Source organism: Micropterus salmoides, unplaced genomic scaffold, assembly GCF_014851395.1.
Source record: "Micropterus salmoides isolate LMB-PRFRI ecotype aquatic unplaced genomic scaffold, ASM1485139v1 Ms_hic_scaffold_20, whole genome shotgun sequence".
NCBI classification, from domain to species: Eukaryota; Metazoa; Chordata; class Actinopteri; order Centrarchiformes; family Centrarchidae; genus Micropterus; species Micropterus salmoides.
In genome coordinates this window covers 6,631,027-6,654,165 of record NW_024041151.1, presented here as the reverse complement: position 1 = coordinate 6,654,165, position 23,139 = coordinate 6,631,027, and the positions used below count along the sequence as shown (strand labels likewise).

At 37.8% G+C, this 23,139-nt stretch overlaps 3 protein-coding genes across 4 annotated transcripts in view; 1 reads left to right on the top strand and 2 right to left on the bottom strand.

Annotated features, from left to right (window-relative positions):
* adamts6 (ADAM metallopeptidase with thrombospondin type 1 motif, 6) overlaps positions 1 to 704 on the bottom strand; it is a 65,846-nt gene extending 65,142 nt beyond the window's left edge. Inside the window, 1 exon segment of the mRNA XM_038734231.1 lies at positions 254 to 704. The gene's annotated coding sequence lies outside the window, so the exon portion shown is untranslated.
* LOC119914751 (placenta-specific gene 8 protein-like) lies at positions 346 to 8,483 on the top strand. Of its 2 annotated transcripts, none has more exons than XM_038734233.1 (5): positions 346 to 404; positions 4,963 to 5,057; positions 5,185 to 5,309; positions 6,697 to 6,805; positions 6,948 to 8,483. In XM_038734233.1, exons 2-4 carry the CDS (start codon positions 4,973 to 4,975, stop codon positions 6,799 to 6,801), a joined length of 315 nt encoding a protein of 104 aa, XP_038590161.1. In that variant the 5' UTR covers positions 346 to 404; positions 4,963 to 4,972; the 3' UTR covers positions 6,802 to 6,805; positions 6,948 to 8,483. The 2 variants fall into 2 exon arrangements, with proteins under 2 accessions (XP_038590161.1, XP_038590160.1); XM_038734232.1 differs by lacking the exon at positions 346 to 404 and adding an exon at positions 4,519 to 4,736.
* Positions 8,484 to 13,685: 5,202 nt separating this feature from the next.
* On the bottom strand, positions 13,686 to 20,711 carry cops4 (COP9 constitutive photomorphogenic homolog subunit 4 (Arabidopsis)). The gene is made up of 10 exons (XM_038734223.1): positions 20,562 to 20,711; positions 19,673 to 19,752; positions 19,428 to 19,579; positions 19,204 to 19,307; positions 18,964 to 19,117; positions 18,675 to 18,825; positions 18,402 to 18,572; positions 17,003 to 17,118; positions 15,678 to 15,762; positions 13,686 to 14,353 (listed from the first exon to the last, which is right to left on the bottom strand). The coding sequence occupies exons 1-10, from the start codon at positions 20,633 to 20,635 to the stop codon at positions 14,220 to 14,222; spliced, it is 1,221 nt and encodes a 406-aa protein (XP_038590151.1). The 5' UTR covers positions 20,636 to 20,711; the 3' UTR covers positions 13,686 to 14,219.
* Between the last annotated feature and the right edge of the window lie 2,428 nt (positions 20,712 to 23,139).

Below are 23,139 nucleotides of genomic sequence, written 5' to 3'. Positions count from 1 at the left end.
ACCATGCAGATGTGGATCCGATGCGTAAATGTTCGCTAAAGTACACATTTTCCACGCAAATGCCCCCCCAAAAAAGGTCTTTCTGAACTCGCAGAGCCAACATGACCAGAACAACTGGCTAAATGCTGGTTTGTAAACGCAGTCTGCTTCCCTGAGAGGATTTAAATGCTCACGCGAATCTTGCTCCGACAAAAACTACCTGACAAAGATATCGTCCTGCTTTTTACAGACGGGAGAGTTAACAGATAGTTACCACGCTCATCTCCATTGTCAGCTTCGGTCCAACTGTGCAGGGAGAGCTCAGGACAAAGGACTTCTGCAGCTCTGAAGTTCCGCACACAAACCTCTGCTGCTCTCCTCTTTTCATCTCCTTTTGGTCTCTGCCATCCTCTAAAAGCTGCAATGTGAGTCCCCCTTTCAGACCAGACACCCGGAGCAGCAGTATCCTAAAGCTAGGCACTGTCACAAAACAAAAAGTAGTTATTCAGGTTTTCAAACTCTTGGATTTCCTCCAGCAGAAGGGTCTATTTTCAGCCCATCTGTCGTCTTTATATTCTAGACTTTGTGTTCTTGTGGGTGGCTCAGAGTGGCTTAAAAAGTAAGTTGAAGTTGCAGAGGGTACAGCCGCCACAGCAGACTGATTTTCAGAAAAGTGCATGCAAACACCAACAAAAGTTGGCTTGGAGCTGCTCCTCCTCACTACATTGCAGAGACCGGGTATGTCCCAGTCAGGTCAGCTTCAAATTGGCAGCTTTTTCGGAGGGGTGGGTGTGTGTGTGTGTGGGGGGGGGGGGGGGGGGTGACGTCAGTGCAGATGTGCCTCTCTTCGATCAGCTGTGCGCATGTCTATCAGTTCTGCCCTGAAATAACACCAATATACATAAACTTCAGCTCTTTTACCCCGCTAATGGAGTAGGTGGGGGATTTCACATTCAGATGATTTACTTCTAGTAAATGTAGCAATACCACATTATAAAACTGTGTACTACACTATATTTATATATCTAGTCCTTTTTACTTCCCAGACAGTACTTACTTAGTAACAGTTCGAGGCCCAAGGAGGTGAAATTAATATTTCACAGAAATGCAAAGAATAGAGAAAAGTCCAACTATTAATCATCTCATGACCCTCAGATTTACAGTGACCTTTTGAAGGGACCCAACCCCTAGGTCTAAACTCCTTGTGTAAAGTAGTTAAATCTAGCTAACTGTATATTAAGTGATTACAACAGCTAGTGCTAACTGTATAAAATAGTAAAAACTAGCTAACTTAACTGTATATAAAGTGATTAAAACTGCTAGTCCTAACTGTACAAAGTAGTTAAAACTAGCTAAGTGTATATAATGTAGTTAAAACTAGTTAACTGTGTATGCTTCTGATTAGCTAATCCTAATACTAACCTAACCTTAGGCAATCCTAACCAACGAAGGCCACGAGTATTAACCAGTCAAAGGCAGAGTTGTCGAAACTGGCAGAAAAAAATAATTTACTATCTAACTGGATACAGTGATTAAAACTAGCTGACTGTATATAAAGTAGTAAAAACTAGCTAACGTTATATAAAGTAATTAAAACTAGCTAACTATACAGTGATTAAAACTAGCTGACTGTATATAAAGTAGTAAAAACTAGCTAACGTTATATAAAGTAATTAAAACTAGCTAACTATACAGTGATTAAAACTAGCTGACTGTATATAAAGTAGTAAAAACTAGCTAACGTTATATAATGTAATTAAAACTAGCGAACTCTATACAGTAATTAAAACTAGCTGACTGTATATAAAGTAGTTAAAACTAGCTAACGTTATATAAAGTAATTAAAACTAGCTGACTGTATATAAAGTAGTAAAAACTAGCTAACGTTATATAAAGTAATTAAAACTAGCTAACTCTATAAAGTGATTAAAACTAGCTGACTGTATATAAAGTAGTTAAAACTAGCTAACGTTATATAAAGTAATTAAAACTAGCTGACTGTATATAAAGTAGTAAAAACTAGCTAACGTTATATAAAGTAATTAAAACTAGCTAACGTTATATAAAGTAATTAAAACTAGCTGACTGTATCTAAAGTAGTAAAAACTAGCTAACGTTATATAAAGTAATCAAAACTAGCTAACTATACAGTGATTAAAACTAGCTGACTGTATATAAAGTAGTTAAAACTAGCTAACACTTTAATTAAAACTAGCTAAATCTATACAGTGATTAAAACTAGCTGACTGTATCTAAAGTAGTAAAAACTAGCTAACATTATATAAAGTAATTAAAACTAGCTAACTCTATACAGTGATTAAAACTAGCTGACTGTACATAAAGTAGTAAAAACTAGCTAACGTTATACAAAGTAATTAAAACTAGCTAACTCTATACAATGATTAAAACTATCTGACTGTATCTAAAGTAGTAAAAACTAGCTAACGCTTTAAAAGTAATTAAAACTAGCTAACTCTATACAATGATTAAAACTAGCTGACTGTATATAAAGTTGTAAAAACTAGCTAACGTTATATAAAGTGATTAAAACTAGCTAAGTGTATATAAAGCAGTTAAAATTAGCTAACTCAATATAAAGTAGTAACGTTAACTGTAAAATAAACTAGCTCCACCTTGAGCAGCTACAACAGTTAAATACTGCTCCAACATTGATGCGTCAGTAATAACAATGTAATAGTGTCAGGTTTTCCGGCATAGTGAGTACTTTTACTTTTGATACTTTAAGTAGGATTTCGAATTGAACTCTTATTATAACAGTATTTTTATATTCTTTTATTGATACTTCTACATAAGTAAAGGATCTGGATCTAAAGGATGTCTTCCATCAGTGAACAAAATACACTTAAAGTATCAAAAGTAAAAGTACTCATGCAGAATGGCCCCTGTCAGTGTTACTGAATTATTACTATTATTTACTGTCATTACATATTGGAGGTGCTTGTGGGTCAGGGAGAAGCTCATTTTAACTACTTCTGGGTAGTTTATCTATAATGAATCATATTTTGTACTACTTATACGTTTTTTTAATATAAAATCTTAATATGAAGAGTAACTACTAACTTTAGCTTTCAAATTAATGTAGAGGAGTAAAGTAAGAAAGTGTTTCCTTCTGAATTGTTGTCAAGTAGAAGTAGAAAGTAACATAAAATGGAAACCCACTTACTGTAGGTGTATCTCTGTACTCAAGATGATGACATGATCTACAGGAGATGATCACCCAGCAACCACAAATATCAACAAGGAACAATATTAGGGGGAAAATAACATATCCTGACATTAGTTTGGCACAAACTTTGAATTTAACTAATGAAAACTGCTGACAGGCAATAAAAACATACATAAGTTTGTTATCTTTAACCCAATAGTATCCTGAAATTAATCAAATACATATAGTCTCAGGTTCTTTAGAATATACTTATGTATTGCCAGTGAGAAATTATGTTTGAAAGTTTGATCTGCTGTGTCTGGTGAAAATCTTATTGTGGGGTCTCCTGTGGAGTGTAGGCTAATGCCAACCTTGTGTATTTTGCTGTAATTTAGTTCATGTCTATCTTTAGTCTGTAGGAAATTGGAAATCATGCCTATTCCTTAGTTTCAGTCACAGCTGCTCATTATGTAGAGCCTATATCATTACAGTCAGGTCCTCATTACATGCTCTCCTACACTGACTGAGTAGGTGTCGGTTAGTTTGTGGGAAGCAGCGCCACCGTGTGTCTAAACAGCATAGCAAGGATTTTATATGCATGAAGATTGGAAGTGTTTTTAAATGTATTTTTAAAAAAAAACAAAAAAACACTCACATAATCCCCAAATCACATGTAACTTTTATACCAATGTACTCTGTTCTTTCAAAGTGATTTCATTTCAGATAACTTGCAATATCATCTGCTGTTGTGAATCAGGGCAAGGTGCGTCCACCATATAACCTTCATATTTATAACTCAAGATAACAGGTACAATGAAAGTTTGTGATTTACCACATTTGGGTAGGGATGGAAGAAGCATTCAGGTCTTTAACCCAAGTAACAGTAGCAACAACACTCTGTAAAAGTACTGCATTCAAAACATTACTTATGTAAAAGTGCAGAAGTATTATTGGCTAAATTTATGGAGTAGCCTACATGTGACAGTAAAAGTAGTGCAGGCTAAATTGTGCTCTCAGTGTTATATTGTTAGATATTATACCATTGGACACGTTTTACAGTAATATAAATATTATAATATAAATTCCTTTTAATGCTGTAGTTGGTTGAGATGGGGCTGATTCCAGCTATTTATATATAACTGGGTGGGTTAATTTACTGTTTAACAATGTATCATATTTTATATGCTCATTGTTGGTTTTAAATGATGAAACTACTTCTCTAATAAATATAGTGAAGTAAAAAGCACGCTATTTACCTCTGAAATGCAGCTGAGTATTAGAAAGTAACATATTTAGTACCTCAGTAGGAGAAGTACTTAAGTGCAGTATTTCCCCACTGTGTTGTGTGTGTTCCCAAAAATGACGTGTAGAGTGTGTAAAGGATATAAAACTGTTGAAATTTATTATAGTATTGTAGGCTTGGTGAAGGTGTGTTTAGTGATCTCTTTGCTCTGGACAATAAAAGTGACAAAGTCCAATGTGAGTCACCTGCTTTAAACGGTTATAAAAACTCACATTGCCTCCACTCTCAATCTGTCATCTGGGAGCCTTCTTCATCATTTTCACCGTCCTTCAACTCTCCAACCATCTGGTAAGATTTACCTCTTAACGACTGCTTGACTGGGAATCCCAAACGGATAACTTACCGTAAATCAATGTTGTTTGATGTTCAGAAGAGGTTGTAATTTTATAGTTATCTCTGCTGGGTAAAACACAGAAGTAATGATCTCAAACTAGGCCCTAGCTCTTCAGTGTTCAGGCTAAAAAACAATGATAAGAACAAACAAAATCAGTGACAAGCCCTTTTTATCCCACAGAGAATTAACCATGGCTGTGACCAACCAACCAGGCAGATATGAACCCTCTGACTTCCAGACCGGCCTGTGTGATTTCTGCGATGACTGTGGAACATGTGAGCACTCCTATTTACTAAACAAATTAAATCTGATTAGGACATGCACACAGTTAAGACTGCATTTGCATGCGCGGTGTAGATTGTGTATATTTTCATTAGTACATTTCTTTTCCTTCTGCCTCAGGCTGCTACGGTCTGTTCTGCTATGTGTGCCTTGGCTGTACTATTGCCAGTAACATGGATGAGTGCTGCCTGTGTGGTCTGGGCATGCCCATCCGCAGCGTCTACAGGACCAGATACAACATCAATGTAAGATTTCAGTTGATACAGTTTGAAGCTGACTATAGGACTCCCTTTGGACTATGTTGTAAAACAACAACAATACTCCATCCATCCAAGTATTCATTCAGATTTACTGTCATGGTAAAGGATGTAAAGGCTTGTCTGATTGTAGGAGCCATTTCAATGTTTTATGTCCAGGTTTGGCCAATAGGTGGTACTAGGATGCTAGCATTTCTAATTGGGGATCATCTACTTAGGGGGGCAGGTGCAATCAGATACAGCTGTTGCCAGACAGGAAAAGCCAACTAGTTTTTGACTGCCACCGGCTGTGGCTGTTCGTTTGTTGTATATTAGGAAATCATATCTCTCGTGACAGAGAAGAAAGCAGAAGTTGACCTCTTGTTGCATTCTTTCTAAACCGAACAACGCGCACGATAAGCGCAGCACATCGACTGCTTTAACTCTCTGTGTAGCCGTCAGCTGCTTAAAGCTTAGGCTTAGCGGTAACACTTATATTGAAGCCTACCCCAAATATAGGCAGGGTGAGTTCAATGATTTAAGCAATTATTTGCTTTAATCATTATCAGCTTAATGGTAGTTTAGTCAGTGAGCCTTACTGTTATATTACCAAAACTATTCTGCTTTAAATGGTCAGAATCATCAGACCATCGCAGACTGCTTGTGATTTGGACCAGTGTCAAACTATATAGTGAGGAAAAGGTAAAGAGAGAGGTCAAAAAAATAAACGTGGTTCTGTGTAGCAGTATTTTGTTTTTTGCCATGCTTGTAGTGTGGCTTTGTGGCTTAATGGCAGTGTGGGTCGGTCAGTCCAGAATGAAATGTCAACAACTGTTGAATGGATCTACATGAAATTCAGACATTCATGTCCCTCTCAGGATGAACTGTAATAATTTTGATTAACCCTTATTTTCATCAACATTAAGCCAGTATTTTAATATGTCCAATATTTTGGCTTATGACTAAATACCTGCAAAACTAGCATCTATTGGCTACTTTAGCAAATGTTAGCATGCTAACACACTAAACTAGGATGTTTAACACAGTAAACATTATACCTGCTAAACATCAGAATTGTCACTGTGAGCGTATTAGCATGATGCCATTAACTTACAGCATCACTGTGCCAAAGTACAGCATCGCAGACTGTAGGCGTAGTTTTGTTTCCATTAATAACCTTGCGACCCATTTGACTAATCTCACAACTCCTTGTGGGGCCCCTGACCCACAGGTTGGGAACCATAGCTTTAAAATGAAAGGGAAACTTTTATTAAAATCAACGGGACAAAATCCTATGAAGTTGTTGCATTTGACAAATAAAGTAATTCTGCTACAGATCAGTGACATTAACTCTACGCTATCCAACAGAAGTTCACACTCATACTTGTGTTTCCAGGGGTCACTGTGTAACGACTTTATGGTGACCTGGTGCTGTCCAGTCTGTGCCACCTGCCAACTGAAGAGAGATATTGACCGGAGGAAGGAGCAAGGCATTTTCTGAATGTGTAAGTGCCTTGTAATGGCTCCAAAACATGACCTCGTTAAATTATACCTCATATTTACCACATCATAATTTGTCATGTTATCTTCACGTTTATGGTGCTTTTGAAATGAAGGACAATCCCATGTTTGCTTTATGCCTTCTAGATGCTGTTACGACAACAAGCTGTAAATCTGCTGGATTGCTGGAAACATTTGTAGTTAGAGCCCAATCTCATTCTCGTTTACATTTTTTGATTAGGTGGTATACAGTATAATATAACAAATATATATTTAACGGTGCTATAAATTGAGTATCCTTGTGATTTTTAAAGGCGTCCTGATTTACTGCTTCTTTTACTTTATGTGTCTTGTGTTTTATTGTCCTGATAGCAGTTGACTGGAAAATTGTTGTTGATTTAAGGTGGTGTAAGCGATACAGCAAGTAGGGTTGGTGTTTCTGCATAATCTTAAATTACACATTAGATCAATTAGGGCTAAACTGTCTAATACTTTTGGGGAAATCCTAAATTTAAAATTTTCACTTTTGAGACTTTTACATGTAAGTTTATATGACTCAGTCTCTCCGACTTTAATCCGTTTGCCTTTGAAAGCCATGTGAACGTTTTCAAGGTAATTTAATTGTCATTTTACAACAGGGTTATAAAAAGAAATTCTGTTTGCAACTCCCTTTTGTTACATGGCAGACAATAAACACTTAATAGGCCTGTAGGGGAGTAATTTGAGCCTGTGGGGAAGTTGAGTCACCCCTTGATTCTCAGCAACAATAGACTAAATTGGAAACTGGTCATGTGAGCACACATTTTTGAAGAGTCATCCGTTTAACTCACACTGTGATGGAGATAGGCCCATGGAATAAGTGATAATTAATTACATCAAGGAAACTCATTCTCAGGATGTTGAGAGATCAAGAAAACATCATGTAAGAAGAGGCTCAGATGTCGTCACAGATGAATCGCGACCATATGGACATGCCCGAACAGATGCAGTGGAAGAGAAGAACATTTTAAAGTAATTGAATGGGAATACTGTTTGGGCAGTATGAGAATCCCTTGTCACTGTTTACAGTTCAGAGGGCGGCGATCCATCTTGATGCATCTTTTTTTCAGTGATTTCTGGATAATAAGCATTGAATTTGCACATTAAAATCCAAAAGAAATGCCTCCTCAATTGCTTAAGAGGACTAGTTAACATCCCTGATTAACTTTACTAGCCTAAGCTCCTCCGTGGTCACCAGCGTCCTTCCTTTAACAACCAGTTATTAGAATACTCTGGAAACTCAAATATAGTTTAACTTAACTATCAGGATGTACAGTATGTGTCCAGGACATCAGTTTAGCTTGGATCTCATTCCTCGACAAGATAGGTAGTAATGACATGCAACTAATCAACATTACTCTCTTACTAATTTAGCTTAACATTACATTGCAGCTGGCAAACACACTCGCTTTGCACACACAGGGAGCCAAAACAGCAATGAGTGTTGCTGCACTGTGTGCCGGTGAAAGTCAACAGCGTCGCAGTCATATAGACGGGTTTCTTGTATACAAAAACTACTGGATGCGCGTGCAGCTAGGGGCAAAAGCGCTTCGGTAGCCGGTCAGAAGACTGTAATCAATGCAAATTACACATTGTTTGTAATTTCTTGTTGACTTAATAATAAACTGTCATTTCAGAGATGAATCTGTTTGTGTTTCATTTTGCATATTAATATAACATGCACGGTAGCCCTGCAGGTTCAATGTTGTTCAAGTCAGCTGTTAAAAAACGTTAAAATCATCTATCAATCTTCATAAAAATCATACTCATTGCTGCTGTTATGAATACACGATCAGTTAAAATGTAGGGAGAGACCTGCTTTACTTTTTATTATTTTTAAAAGGCCTATATTGATAGCCTATATGATACAGCATCCTCTGGGCTGAGAGGCTGTACTGTTTTCAGTTCGGCTGGTTGTTGACTCCTCAGGTTCATTATTGTTCCAGTAAAGTGGATTCATTTCTGCGCTGCTGAACAGGTTTCCCATCACTTTTAAGGATGGGGTGCGGTGGTTGAAAGTAATTGTAAGGACTTCTTAATTCCGTTGTTGTTCTTTTTTTGTCCACTTCTTGATGCTGGTGTTGACCACAGGACAGGAACTACCACCGATGTCCACTCGGCTTTTGGCCATACAAGAAACAAAAAAGTATATGGTTAAATGTAAATTCAGTACAGTCTACTAACACACATCAAACATTGCTCACACCAACTTTTAACAAACATTCGGCTCATAGTCAAGGTATGCTTTTTTGCTAAACACCATTATTAAAGAGGTGGTATTATGCTCATTTTCAGGTTCAAAATCTTATTTAGGGGTTGTACCAGAACAGGTTTACATGGTTTAATTTTCAAAATACACCATATTTTGCTGCAGCTCCTCTTTTCACCCTGTGTGTTGTACGCTCCGCTCTTCAGCTACAGAGTGATGTGTCTTACTTGTACAAAATCTTTGTAGGGAGTTGCACATGCAGTTCCCAGGTAAGGACTACAAGCCAATCAGAAGCAGAGAAGGGCGGGTCGTAAGAAACAAGGTAGTGTGATCCAAATCAAAGCGGCTTCAGACTGAGACCGTAACCTAGCAGATGGTATAAGTTACTCACAAGTCCACATCTTACGATAAACCACTACAAAAATCACCATATTTCAACTCAATTTTACATAAAAATTGGCCAAACAATTTGAACATTTGCTCAGTAGCTTTCACATCGGGTGTAACATTAGCATTATAGTTATAACTGCCAACGTTTACAACAACTCCGCACTTGAACAGTCTGTGAAGTTACATTGCTTTTTTTTATCTTAAATATAATTCACAACCAATAAAGCATACTTACAGGTTGTGATTGTGAATTTCCAGGCCCAAACAGAGTCGGAGTTGCATCGTCTTTTAGGACTAAACGTTGAACTGTTGCCGGTGTTCTGACGATCTATGCTGCCTTGCCGAAAGATGCTACCATAGCGCAAATCGATAGACTCGACTACTCGGCCCTGCTCCGTTTTCCATTGCAGATAGTACCCAGAGATAGTACGTAGCTTTTCATTGTGACGTCACAAGTAAAAGTGAAGGGCTGGACTACAAAGGAGCTGTTTTCAAGCAGTTCAGAGCAGAGTTTTCTGTGGGAGATGGTAACTCCCTTTGGGCTGGACTTTGGGCTTTTTCACTTTGCAAACCTGTTACATGCACAAAAAAGGAATATAACTCAATAAAGGAGAGGGAAAAAGCCAAAAAGCATAATACCACCTCTTTAACTAGTTCCACAAATTTACACCTCCTCGACTCCGCATTTGGCACTAAAGGCTACAGATCATATCTTCACAATCCAGAAACTTGGCTGTCAACATTATAACTCGTAGAAACATCTCGAGATTCCAATAAACATTATAGCATCTGTTGAAAACAGTCAGATTACAGCAGGCTAATCATTCACTGGGCTACACAGTAGGCTACTACTTTTTTTGCGGTGCGCCTTTTTTTCCTGTAAACAGGAGATCATTTCAACCCTCAGCCTGATGAGGTGAGAGTTTCATCATCAGTCCCTTTCAGGGAGTTCGGAGGCCGTTTTACTTGATGTCATCTGCGGGCGTCAGCAGGCAACAGCCGAACAAAATGAGTCGATTTTCTTTCCACTGGCAGAAAGTTTGTTTCAAAACTCCGTGTGTGAAGAACTGAGACTGACAAATACAGGCGGGACTCACAAATACCTGTTTGAAAGTGTCAAATGTTAGGAAGATATTCACAAATACTTTTCAACAATTTATAAATAAAAAATTGGACTCACAAACGCCTATTTGAAAGTTGTAAAAGTTAGGAAGATATTCCAAATGTAGTTCATTTGTTTGTAAACTATTAAAGATATTCACGGAATTTGTTTGTACATTTGCAGATCTGTTTTCTATTTGCTAAAGATTTTTGTAAGTTTACAATTTTTTTGTGTTTGTGGAAAGTGTTTACAGATTACACATTTACACACAGATCGCTCATCTGTTCACACATATAATGTTGAAACATAAATAACTCCATAAACAGAGTAAATTGTAAAGTCACACGCACAAAAGGTGTTTATTCATTCATCACGTTACAGCATTTATTTAGTCCTACAAAAGGACAAGAAAAAATTTAAGGCCTTTGTAAACAAAATTTAATACTTCTAAGGTCTTATTTTTAGAATATAAATTTAAAACTTTTTTAATACTTTTAAGACCCCGCGGGTACCCTGAGAAGAGTTGTCAGTGACCCCGGTGAGGAGCCACAATGACAAAACAAGTGTGTGGGTTTCCTCCGCGTGCTCCGGTTTCTTCCCACATAATTTAAAAACATGCAGCAAACATGATCAATTATGTTTAATGATTATATCAATGTCAAAACTGTTTTAATAAAAGTGGTTAAATGTGATTATCTGCTTATCTGTCTCATCATTTGATCTCGCAGCTGTAAATATTCAACTCAGGGAATGGGTTGGAAATGTCCAACACTTTGGTTTATGACCAAATACCTGCAAAACTAATGATATTTCCATCATCTGCATCTGTACTTTGTGTTTAGTGCTAAATAGTAAATGTACTCTGAGCATGTTAGCATGATGTCATTAGCTTAAAGCACAATTGTTCCATGTGCAAGTACAGCACTGCAGACTGTAGACTGTAGTTGTGTTTTTTTGTTCTTTACACCATTAATGACTAATCTTACGACTCCTTGTGAGGAGCCTGACCCCAGGTTGGGAACCACAGCTGTAAAATGCAGAAAAACAATTAGAGAACATGCATGAATCCACACATTGTATTTCAACTGCCTCACAGTTGAGTTATGATATTATATTAACAGACTTTCTGATGCTCTCATGCTGATTGCACTTACTCCTGAACAAAAACTTCATAGTTGTTTACATTTTCATGGCTGGAGTCATCTTTGTACACACTTTCATCAAAAACAGGTTTCTGACACAGATCAGTGTCATTAACTCCACACCGTCCAACAGAAGTTCACACTCATACTTGTGTTTCCAGGGGTCACTGTGTAACGACTTTACGGTGACCTGGTGCTGTCCAGTCTGTGCCACCTGCCAACTGAAGAGAGATATTGACCGGAGGAAGGAGCAAGACTTTGCTGAATGATTAAGCACCTTGTAATGGCTCCAACATGAATGACCTCATTTAAAAATACTTAATTTATAACATGCCAGCTTTGGATGGCAGTACTCACAACTAATAATAATAATAATCAATTAAATTTGTAATGCACTTTCTATTTAAGCAAATCCCAAAGTGCTACATGATGAAACAGGTAAGTGCTAAAAAAAACAAAAACAAACACAGGAGAGCACAGGAAGCCAGTGGAGTGATGTAAGGATTGGGGTGATGTGGTCGTGTGGTCTCAACAGGATCCTAGCACCTCTGTTCTGGATGTACTGCAGCTTCTGAAGGCTTTTCTCAGGGATCCCCGTGAGGAGTTGCAGTAGTCTAGCCTGGAGGAGACAAAAGCGTGGACAAGCTTTTCTACATCTGCAGGAGTGAGTGTGGGACAGTTAGGCGATGTTCGTGAGGTGGAAGAAGGAGGTCTTGCAGAGATGTTTGATGTGATCCTCAAAGGTCAGATGAGAGTCCATTTTAACACCCAGGTTGGTGTAAAAACAACTCTCCTGCTACAATAGCAAATATCACAACAACAGCATGTCTTGGTGAACTAGAAAGTAAGCTGAGTGTCCGTGGGCAAGTCATCTAACGTTACCTGACACACAAATCACGGCTGGAACAACACTGTGTGGCGTGGCCACTTTGTTTGTTTCCCATTCACAGAACCAGGTACAAATACCAGATTTTTTTTTCCAGCATGCACACAGAACGGACAGCTAGCGGACGGTGAGGAGATTTTCGATGAATCAGACAAAAAACTTGCAAACCACTGTTAATACAGGTTTTGAACACAGCACCTACTGATTCTTCAACAGTTTCAACCATTTTGAATATCAGTAAACATTAATATTTTATGTGAAACTAAACAGGAACAAAAAGCATCAAAATGCATAATTATATTTACTCATATTGAGGGTTAAAAGAATATATTAAATGGATCCTGATGAACTTCTGACTTTGATACTAAATGTTTGCAGTGTTGTTAAAGCTGTGTTTTTAATAGAGACATTTGAATTAGTCCCTTGTTTTTCCTCTCTACTTGATTGTGGATGTTTGTACACTTTTTTTTGGGCTGTGAGACCATCTGTTTATTAGCTACACTAGAGGCATAGCAATGTCGGTCTGTTGGTCCACCACTTTGGTCCAGAGACACATTGTACAGATATTCATTGTCTCCAGATGATGAATTCTACTGACTTTATTGATTCCCCTGATTTTTCATCTAGAGCCACCATTAAGTCAAAATTGTATTTTGCTTTATGGTCAAATACTTGCATAATTTATAACATTCCCATCAGCCTCAGCTGTACTTTTCATCATTAAATCTGTAAACCTGTGTGTGGATCCAATGGAAGCACCTACTCCAATGAGTGTGCGCTTTGAGTTAACAGGTAGAGAAACTGATTTGAATGCTTTACCTCAATTACAAATGCAAAACAGATTCAACTAGGCGCTCCAACTTCTTGAACCTATTAACAATGTCTGTCTGTATCAGTAATATGACCTACTTTAAAGAAAAGCACACTTCTTTTCCCACAGGGCAACAAGAGCCAACATTCTGGTAGCTTAAAGAGGACCCTGCCAAGAAAGCTGCTGGAAAACAAACCCAGGAAGAGCATTTCATCACCTTATCATATAAATTATGATTTAACTGGTATAACATTTCAATGAATTGTTACTGAAGCAGCAAGTAAAACAAATGACATGACAAAGATGCAGATTTCTCTTAGCTTTGAATTTAATTCTCTCTTGCTGAAATTTCATAAATGTGGACCGAGAAGTTTTACATGACGTCATAAACCAAGAACCACTTGACAGATATTGTTGTGTAATTATGTAAAGTTAAAAACAGGAAAACGTGTTGGAACGGAAAAGCTTAAATAGACCAGTTGTTTGCATCTTTTTTCTTTTTTTTACCCTATTACATGTCAACTGTCTGAATAAACATATCCAAATTTAAACATATTGTTATATGAAGTCACACCTAAATGTTACATAACACCACTCCTCTTATTATATCTATGCCAGACACATATCTGAAATATTGAGAAACATTTAACAATTTCCTCTGTGGGCAAAAGCAATAAAAGATGTTCTCTGAAAACTGAAAGTGATGATGATAACTGAGGCTTCTCCTTGGGCGTTTCCAGTACTGGGCCTGAAGTGGTGACGTTTTTGACAAGGAAGACAACACTTTAGGACAGAGTGAGGAAGCCGTTTAGGGAATACTTTTGGGAGGGGTCAGGATGTTTACTGGGTCATCTGACTTTCCAAAGCCTGCGCAGCCCACTCTGGAGCAGCCTGGCGGATCTTTTCTAAGAGGTTGTTGACTTGGAAACACAAAGACTGGATCTGTTTGTCCCATGTAGGAAGGGGTTCACGGGCTGGAAGAGATAAAAGGGGGGAAAAGGGCATAAAACAAATTTCCATTTTATGAAATGGGAACAACAGGTGTTAAAACTCTGTGTGTGACTTCTAATGTCTGCTGTCTCTGCTCTTTCCATGAGCAGGGAAGGTGTTTTAATCAGCTTTAATGCTTTTTGTTGTCATTCCAGATAAGAGGCTGCCCCCTACTGGCCCCAGATTGTCATTTTATTGGCACAAATATAATCAACTTATTATATAACTTTACCTGATCAAATAAAAACATTAGGTCCAAAAATATTTCATACACAATTCTGTCAATACATATATAAAACGGCAACACCATGGCCAGGTATGCAACAAACATACAATCATTTGGGTTTTTCATTTTTAACCAGGTGAGAAGACCCATTGAGATAAAATCTGTTTTTTCAAGGGCGCCCTGGCCAAGAAAGGCAGCAGGACAATAAGTCTGCAGACTACATAAAACTACAACAATAAAGTCAAAACATCTACCATTTTACCTATACACATATGCAACAACAACAGCACACTATAAAACCCAGTCCATTAAAACAAGTTCAACACGCAACCTGCAAAATGAAATGTGGAACCATGTAAATGTAATTCTCTATTGTTAGTTTACAGACAATTAGTCCAGGTTTTAGTTCTCAGTATGTCTTGTATTTGCTTCCCCCTTTTTATTTCCTTTTTATTAGCTTCTCCCGGTCAGTACTGGTTTAATCTGTCACTTCCATCTCTAGGAGTGAGGTCATGACACAATTCTTATGTCGAGTCAATCTGAGTACATAATAACTCTAATGCGTAACAAGCTGATGTTTCATCTTACAAAAGGACGGTGGCCTATTATTCTCAGAGTAAAGCCTGTAGTGGTGGATGCCCTGTCAGAGAGGTCAGGTTGGGTGTGGAGGTCCTCACTCCAAGCAAAGCTTTCACCTCAGTCATGCAGAGGGTTTCCATCAATTTTAGAGACACGTCAAGCTTCATATCCGTACAACATAATAGAAGAGAGGGGGTGACTTTAAAACAAGTTTTTAAGAATAACGGGGCTTTGTAATTAGAAGCTAAAAGATTATTCTTCTAACTAAATTGTTTGCTTTCTCCTCAACATGTAGTTTCAATAAGGTCAGGGAACTTCCATCAGAAGTGAATTAAATACCAAGATAAGCTCTTCTTAGCTTTTGTTGGAGGTGAATTATAAAAAGAAATGGACAATATTATCAACAAATATATGAAATGTTACATTTGAATGAATTTTAACTTTCACCTTGAATCTTAACAAGACATTTGACCACAAAAACAAACTGGCTGTCATTTACTCACTCTCAAAGTGTACAATGCCATCTATCTGGTCGATGAAGCCATTCATGCGTCCTTCGGTGATCATCTGGGAAGCAATTTTCTCAGCCTAAAAGACACACAAAGGAAGTTGGCATTTGGATCCAACAAATTTCCTCACAGAGCTGAATAGAAATAATAGTTGGACAGTTATTAATTAATTTATTATTTAATTTATCATTAAAACTGAAGGAGAACTAAACTAGTGAATTGCTTTGAGCTTTCTTTTTTGGCCTTGAAGGAATTTCTTTGGGAATGAATACATTTTACTGAAATTTAGCGAGGTTTGTGTGAGTAAATAATGTCATTACATTCATTTTTGGTTTGCGTGAATGCCTCAATGAAAAATATACACGCACCGGCCACTTTTTTAAGTACACCCGTTCAATTGCTTGTTAACACAAATAGCAAGTCAACCAATCACATGGCAGCAACTCATTTAGGTATGTAGACGTGGTCAAGACAACTTACTGAAGTTCAAACCTAGAATCAGAATGGGGAAAAGGGATTTAAGCTGTCTGAGCATTTCAGAAACTGTTGATCTACTGGGATTTTCACACGCAACCATCTCTAGGGTTTACAGAGAATGGTCCGAAAAAGAGAAAATATCCAGTGAGCCGCTGTTGCATGGACGAAAATGCCTTGTTGAGGTCAGAAGAGGGGGAAAAAAGGGAAAAAAAAAAAAAAAAACGGTTTCTTGAACATGATCTAACGGCCTCCACAGTCACCAGATCTCAATCCAATAGAGCACCTTTGGGATGTGGTGAAAAGGGAGATTCACATCATGGATGTGCAGCCGATAAATCTGCAGCAGCTGCGTGATGCTATAATGTCAATGTGGAGCAAAGTCTCTGAGGAATGTTTCCAACACCTTGTTGAAAGTATGCCACGAAGAATTAAGGCAATTCTGAAGGCAAAAAGGGCTCCAACCCGGTACTACAAAGGTGTACCTAATAAAGTGGCCAGTGAGTATATATGTATTTTAATAATGTTAAACATAACTGGAACAAATAGATCTTGAAACAATTGTTAACTCAAGGCAAGAGCCAAATTGAGGACAGACTTTAATACAACGATATGAAACTAAAACAAAAAAGTAGATTTTATTCACAACATCAGCAAAAAGAAAAACAGCTGATCGACCATCAGTAATGTTCCTGGAACGTTTTCATACTGTGCATTCTGGCAGATAACTGAATTAAAAATCTAGAGCTTAATATGAATTGTTCCATTTACATTTCATATTGATTGTTTGGAGAAAAGGCTACAAATTAAATACATACAAAATATTTAGGTACTCGATGTCTCACCTTTGCCGGGGGGATTTCCAGTAGTGCGCCAAGTTCTTCAAAAGTGATGTTGTTGTAGAGTTTGCTAGCAGACAGGAGGTTGTGTTCAATCACAGCTCTGTCAAGGATGCTGGAGCCTGCGATAGAGACACAACTTAAAATACATTCACGTTTATATTATGAACCTCACAGACTGAGGGTCAGATTCCTTTTATGGTTTGTTTCAGAGACATTCTGTACGCACAGATTTTCATGTCATTTATCAACAGAAACACCAGCTAGTGTGTGTGTGCTGCTCTATTTTATGCATATTAAGGACGATTACACAAATACTATGAGAAGTGTTGATGATTATGTAATCTACTCAATTTGAATGTCAATGCTATTTCCCCCGCCTCTGAGTTGTGAGGGTGTGTTGGAACCAATATTAGCAATATGAAAACTGTATTTCAAAATGTTGACCATAGAAGGTGCAATAAACAACTTTTGCACTGCGGCGACTGCACCCTTTTTATTGAGACATCCGGGAGAACCTTCCCCCTGCCCTGAGACTAATACTAGTGTGTGATGGACAAGTTTCTCCACCAGCATCAGACCCTTCTCTGGTAATCTGACTCCAAAAAAATCGTATGATATGTCTTTTTCAACATGAATACATTTAGATTTTCATTATGGAGTGTGTGCGTTGTGTCTGCTCCAAAAATAACCCAAAAGCTAAACAAACAGGAGTGGACCCGGGTTGAGCTATAGTAAACATACAGTAATGATGAATAAGTGTCTTAATACTTTATCCTACCATCATAGAGCTGGGCGATATGGCCAAAATGTTACCACTGTAAAAATTTCATATCATTTGGCATCAATAATTATCACAATTAATATCAAATTTCTTTAAAGTGTAAAGACTGATTTTTGCTCCTGAGAGTGAACTCCTCCAAATATGCATAAGTAAAATTAAGTAAAATCTTTTTTCAGTCCCTTTTCCTCAACAAAATACAAATATTAATGGAAAAATTAAGTGATAAGTAATTCAAATGAAAGAATAAAACATTTATTGAACATTTGTTATATTGTTATTGAGGAAAATGATGTTGTGATAATTATCATTGTTTTATTTTTGCCAGGCCTAGTACATCATCAGCATTCAAGGCATAAAACATGACATTGAAATGACAACAAAACATTATCTTCTAAAAGCTCAATCTGTGAACCATCACAGCTGCAATAAAACCAGAAACATGGGCCTTCTTTCACTGACAGCATAGCCTCTACACTGTCAACACATTGCATGGCTGCAGGGCTCGTGTGGCCAACCGGTCGGCTAACAACAGTTGAAGAAGTGATGGAGGGAATAAAAACTTTTCTCCATCGCCAAACCCAACAACGTAGCAGCAGTGTAAAATTAATTATCTCAACTCACCGTCTGCCGTGGTGGCTTTCTGGTGGGGCATCAGCATGGCAGCAAACTCCTGCAGCTGGTTTCCTCTGATAATACGGTCTAAGTACATCTTCTCCAGAATACCATAGGTAGCCAGCTGCTGACACCGCTCATCTTTAAAGAGAGTGGCCAACATACGGGAGCGCTGCTGGCCTAAAACAAATGAACATTATTTGTGTGTCTCAACTATTTGTAAAGGAGTCATTTTTATAATCTTTGTAAACGTAGACCTAAACAGATCAGTCTTGGTGGTACCTGCAGAGGCCAGTATAGTGCAGTTCAGAGCATGTTTCAGTGCCTCCAAACGTTCAGTCTCATGGACAATTGACTTATAAGACAACTCGTTGTATCTTTGTGCAGCTTCAATAAACTTCCTCCGGAAGTCTAGGACTCTTGCATAGCACACCTAAGAAGGAAAAAGACACACATTGTTTACGACAAAGTCCCTATAATGTTTCATTTAAGAACTGTTTAAATTAAATTGCACAAGTAACAGTAACGCAGATACAACTTGCGACAGTGAAATCACTAGGGGATTGTGTACCTTATAGTGTATCTGCAGTTGTTCATTAGAGGACTCATTCTGAAGCAACGACGCTCTGTTGATGTAAGCCTCTGCCTGCACTGGATCATCGTCCTCTAAGTAGAGACGGGCAATTTTCAGGTATGTATCCAACTTATAGTCAACATTGTATTGCCTAGGGAGGAAATAAAAAGGTATTTAAAGACTTGAAAATATCACAAACATTAAAGTAGGCAATCATTCTGCCTGTGGCTTACTTACTTCTGTCCCGTTTCCAAGGGAATACCAACTAAGACTTGGGCAGCATTTCTCCAGTCACCCTCCTTTTCATAAATGGTTGCTAAGTGCTGTCTGATTGAGGCTACCTGAGGACATGTACGAACATAATTGATTTAGGCATTTCTATAAGAACACTGAAGTTTAACTGACTGAATGATCCACAAAAAATACCCACGAGGGATATGTGAGAGTGCGAGGGTAATTACCTGTTCCTCAAAGGAGATGACCCTCGGCTGAATCTTTTCCAAGGTGAAGTGGTACACCTCTTTAGCTGTGGCGTCGGGCAAGTTGGGCAGATGTGTGCAGAAGTCAGTGAGCAGTTGTCTCGAGATGACAAGACTGACATTTTCATTGACCACTGTAAAATAAAGATACATCATGGTAAGATATCCAAATGTACTAAGCATGTAGGAAATGCTGGTAAGGTAAAAAGAATGCAGGCACATCATACTTGCTTCAACAAAAGCCTTCAAGGATTCCAGCTGATCTGCATCTGTATACTGAATGGCTTTGTCCAAAATTTGTCGATATCTAAAAAAAAAAGAGAAAGATTTTACAGGTTAGAAAATAGCTGTGGAGGTCTGTGCAACTGATAAATGAACATATTAAAAATGTGATCATATGTGCACACTATACGTCACACACACAAAAGCAATATAAAGCTTAGCACATTAAACTTATACTTCTTTGGGCTGCTGATAAAATGGGAAAAAAAGAACACTTAGAGAATTGTTGAGCATTTGTAACTTGTATATTTCCTGTCAAATACCAATTTTATGCCTGAAAGCTTTTTAACCATGTATGAGGTAACTAGCCACAGTCATGGTAACATTTTGTTGAGCAAAGCACTATTTGTGGAGCTAGTGAACAGAATCAGGTTTCTTATCACATACGAGGAATTTGCCTTGGTATATTGGTGCTTTACAGTATACGTAAACATAAAAGTAGTAATAGATAAATATAGAAAAAGTAAAGAGATCCTACATGAAGAATTATAGGATATAACGTTACAGGATATTGGAAAGGAACTGTTAGATAATATTAACATGATAACATGTAACAGTAACGTCGCAGCTTTAAATCGCTTTAACGTGGCGATGCAGCTTAAAAGACAATGTAGAACAAAACGCTTTAAAAGAAAATTCAGTTTTTTTTTAACCACTTAACGTTTACCAAGCTGAATTATTTGGCTAATGTAGCTAGGTGGCTAGCATTAGCTTAGCTTGGACTACAACAGCTATCTCGTTGCTAGCTAACAGTTACTGCGGCCTTTCTAAATTTGGAAACGCACACGGCTACTATTAGCAAGTAATATGTATTTTGTAATAGGAGTTACATACTTGGCAGCAAGGTCTTTGTGAGATCCAGTTGAATTCATCAGCTGTGCAAGCTCCTGCCTCACTTCGGTCGCCATTTTCGCCCGTCGAAGCGTCAACAACACCGGCTTCCTCCGCCAAGAGGGGAGCGGGACTTCCGGTCCGTGTCCCACAAAGCGATCGGTCCTCCAGCCAATGCTCTTCTTCATTTGTGTTTATTGGCTGTTTGCAAACCAGCTTAGAGGTGCATTTCCGCCACCAGCTGCTCTGGAGTGTGGATCAGAATGTCTTACTCTGACATTACACACAATTTTATTTATATAGCTCCAAATCACAACAACAGTTATCTCACAGCGCTTTTCATAAAAGAGCAGGTCTAGACCATACTCTGTGATGATATTTGCAGAAGCCCAACAATTCCCACCAAGAGAAGCACTAGGCGACAGAGGCAAGGAAAAACTTCATTTTAAGAGGCAGAAAGCTCGAGCAGGAACACGGGGGCAGCAGGTAACCCGCAACCACAGATCCAGACTCCACAGCTCCAGAGCCAGAAACACCCGCAGGAAGTGTTAGGAGGAGAGAGGAGAGGGACGAGAAAGCACAAGACTACCGGAAAGGGGAGTAGTTGAGTTAGTAACATGCAATAATGGGATGAGGTTGCATACAGAGGGAGAGAAAGAAGAGGAGAGAGGAGCTCAGTGCATCATGGGAAATCCCCCAGCAGTCTAGACCTATAGCAGCATAACTAAGGGATGGTTCAGGACTCACCTGAGCCAGCCCTAACTATAAGCTTTATCAAAGAGGACAGTCTTAAGCCTACTCTTAAGTACTAAAACCCAACTGTGAAAGTATTGTGTCTTACTACTAAAAATCCTGCATTTGAAATGTTACTTATAAAAATATGTAGGTATAATAAGGAAAATGCAATTAATCAGAATCAGAATTAGCTTTATTTGCCAGGTATGTGTTCATATAGGAGGAATTTGACACAGGATTGTACATTGCTCACAATGTGCTTACTTAAAATACAATAATAATACAATAATAAAATCACATACAGGCTACAGTGTAGAGAACACATATATACACACTATAAACAAAAACAATACAGTCAGATTAATATATTAAAAGTACTCACTGCAGAAATTTCCCCACTGTTCTACTATTATATATCATTAGTTTATTAGTACTCATGGATTAATGTAAAAGCAGGATTTAATGCTGTAGTTGGTTGAGTTTGAACTATTTTGTATCAGACAGCAATTAATAATTTATTTTATTTTAGATTAATCTGCTGATTATTTTCTCCATTTATTGATTGTAAAATTCTGAAAATAGTGAGAAACACTGTCACAATTACTCAGAGCCCAAAGTGACAATTTCACAATGCTTGTTTTGTTAGTCCAAACCTCAAAACTATTAAAAATACATTAAATAATCAAAAGGAAAAGCAGCAAATCTTCACATGTGTCAAGCTGGAGCCTGTTTGCTGGAACATGGAATGTTTTTACATGTAAAATGACAATAACGATTACTGAAATAGTTGCCAATTAAATTTATTTCAGTAAACTAATGTGGCAGGTGTACTTTTTGGGAATTAATTTATAACAATTAATAATTTAAACTCTTCATTTGTTTTGTGTGTAAAAATCTTAGTTTGTAAAGTAACTAGTAACTGAAGCTAAATGTAGTGAAGTTAAAAGTACAATATTTCCCTCTGAGATGTAGTGGAGCAGAAGAAGAAAATGGCACGAACAGTACTTGAGTAAATGTAGTTATGTTTTGTAAAATGCTCTACTCTTTCATCTTACACATTAGTAACAACTGCTACTATTTTTATCTATTTGGAATAATAAACTGTTTAGTCCAGTGAGTCCCAATCTAAGTCTCAACATGATTGTCTCATCTCTTCTGTTCCTTCCTGCACGTCTAACTTCTCCCACTTTCCAAACCAGACAGTGATGGACGTGCAGGCTGGATGATACAGTAGCTGTGTAGAAATGGATCAGCAGTTCTTTAGGCTGGCTCAGCTTCCTGAGCTGGCGCAAGTAGTAGTACATCCTCTGCTGGGCCTTTTTGATGATTTGGTGTCTGTGTTGGGCTCCCACTTTAGTCTTTATGACTCATCACCGTCCCGGATGAGGCTGATGACCCGTCTGTGAACTTCAGGAGTCCAGTCCAGGTTCTTTGATTACAAACTCCTCAACATGTTTAAATTAACCTTGTTTTCTTAAGTGTGCTATATAGATTCTTATTCTCTTTCTTGACCTTCTTTTGTTTCTAAATGATAAACTGACTTAATCCAAATTGTACAGAAATCTTCCTCTTGTTTCAGTTTTCCACTGCTCTTGCTGCTCTCCTGAACTGAACTGAACAAAGCAGATGCGAACATAGATGTAATTTACACACAAGTGGGAAATGTACAGGACATACATATTGACATATCTGTATACACTATAGACCAGTGTGCAGGATTTATATCTGATAGTGATATACTTTGTAAGTAAGGTATGAGCACAGTAATTATATGTGTTTCAACCAGGGCAAGCCTCCTGGTAGCTAAATCTACTAACACATGTTAATACAACACATGATAATAAAC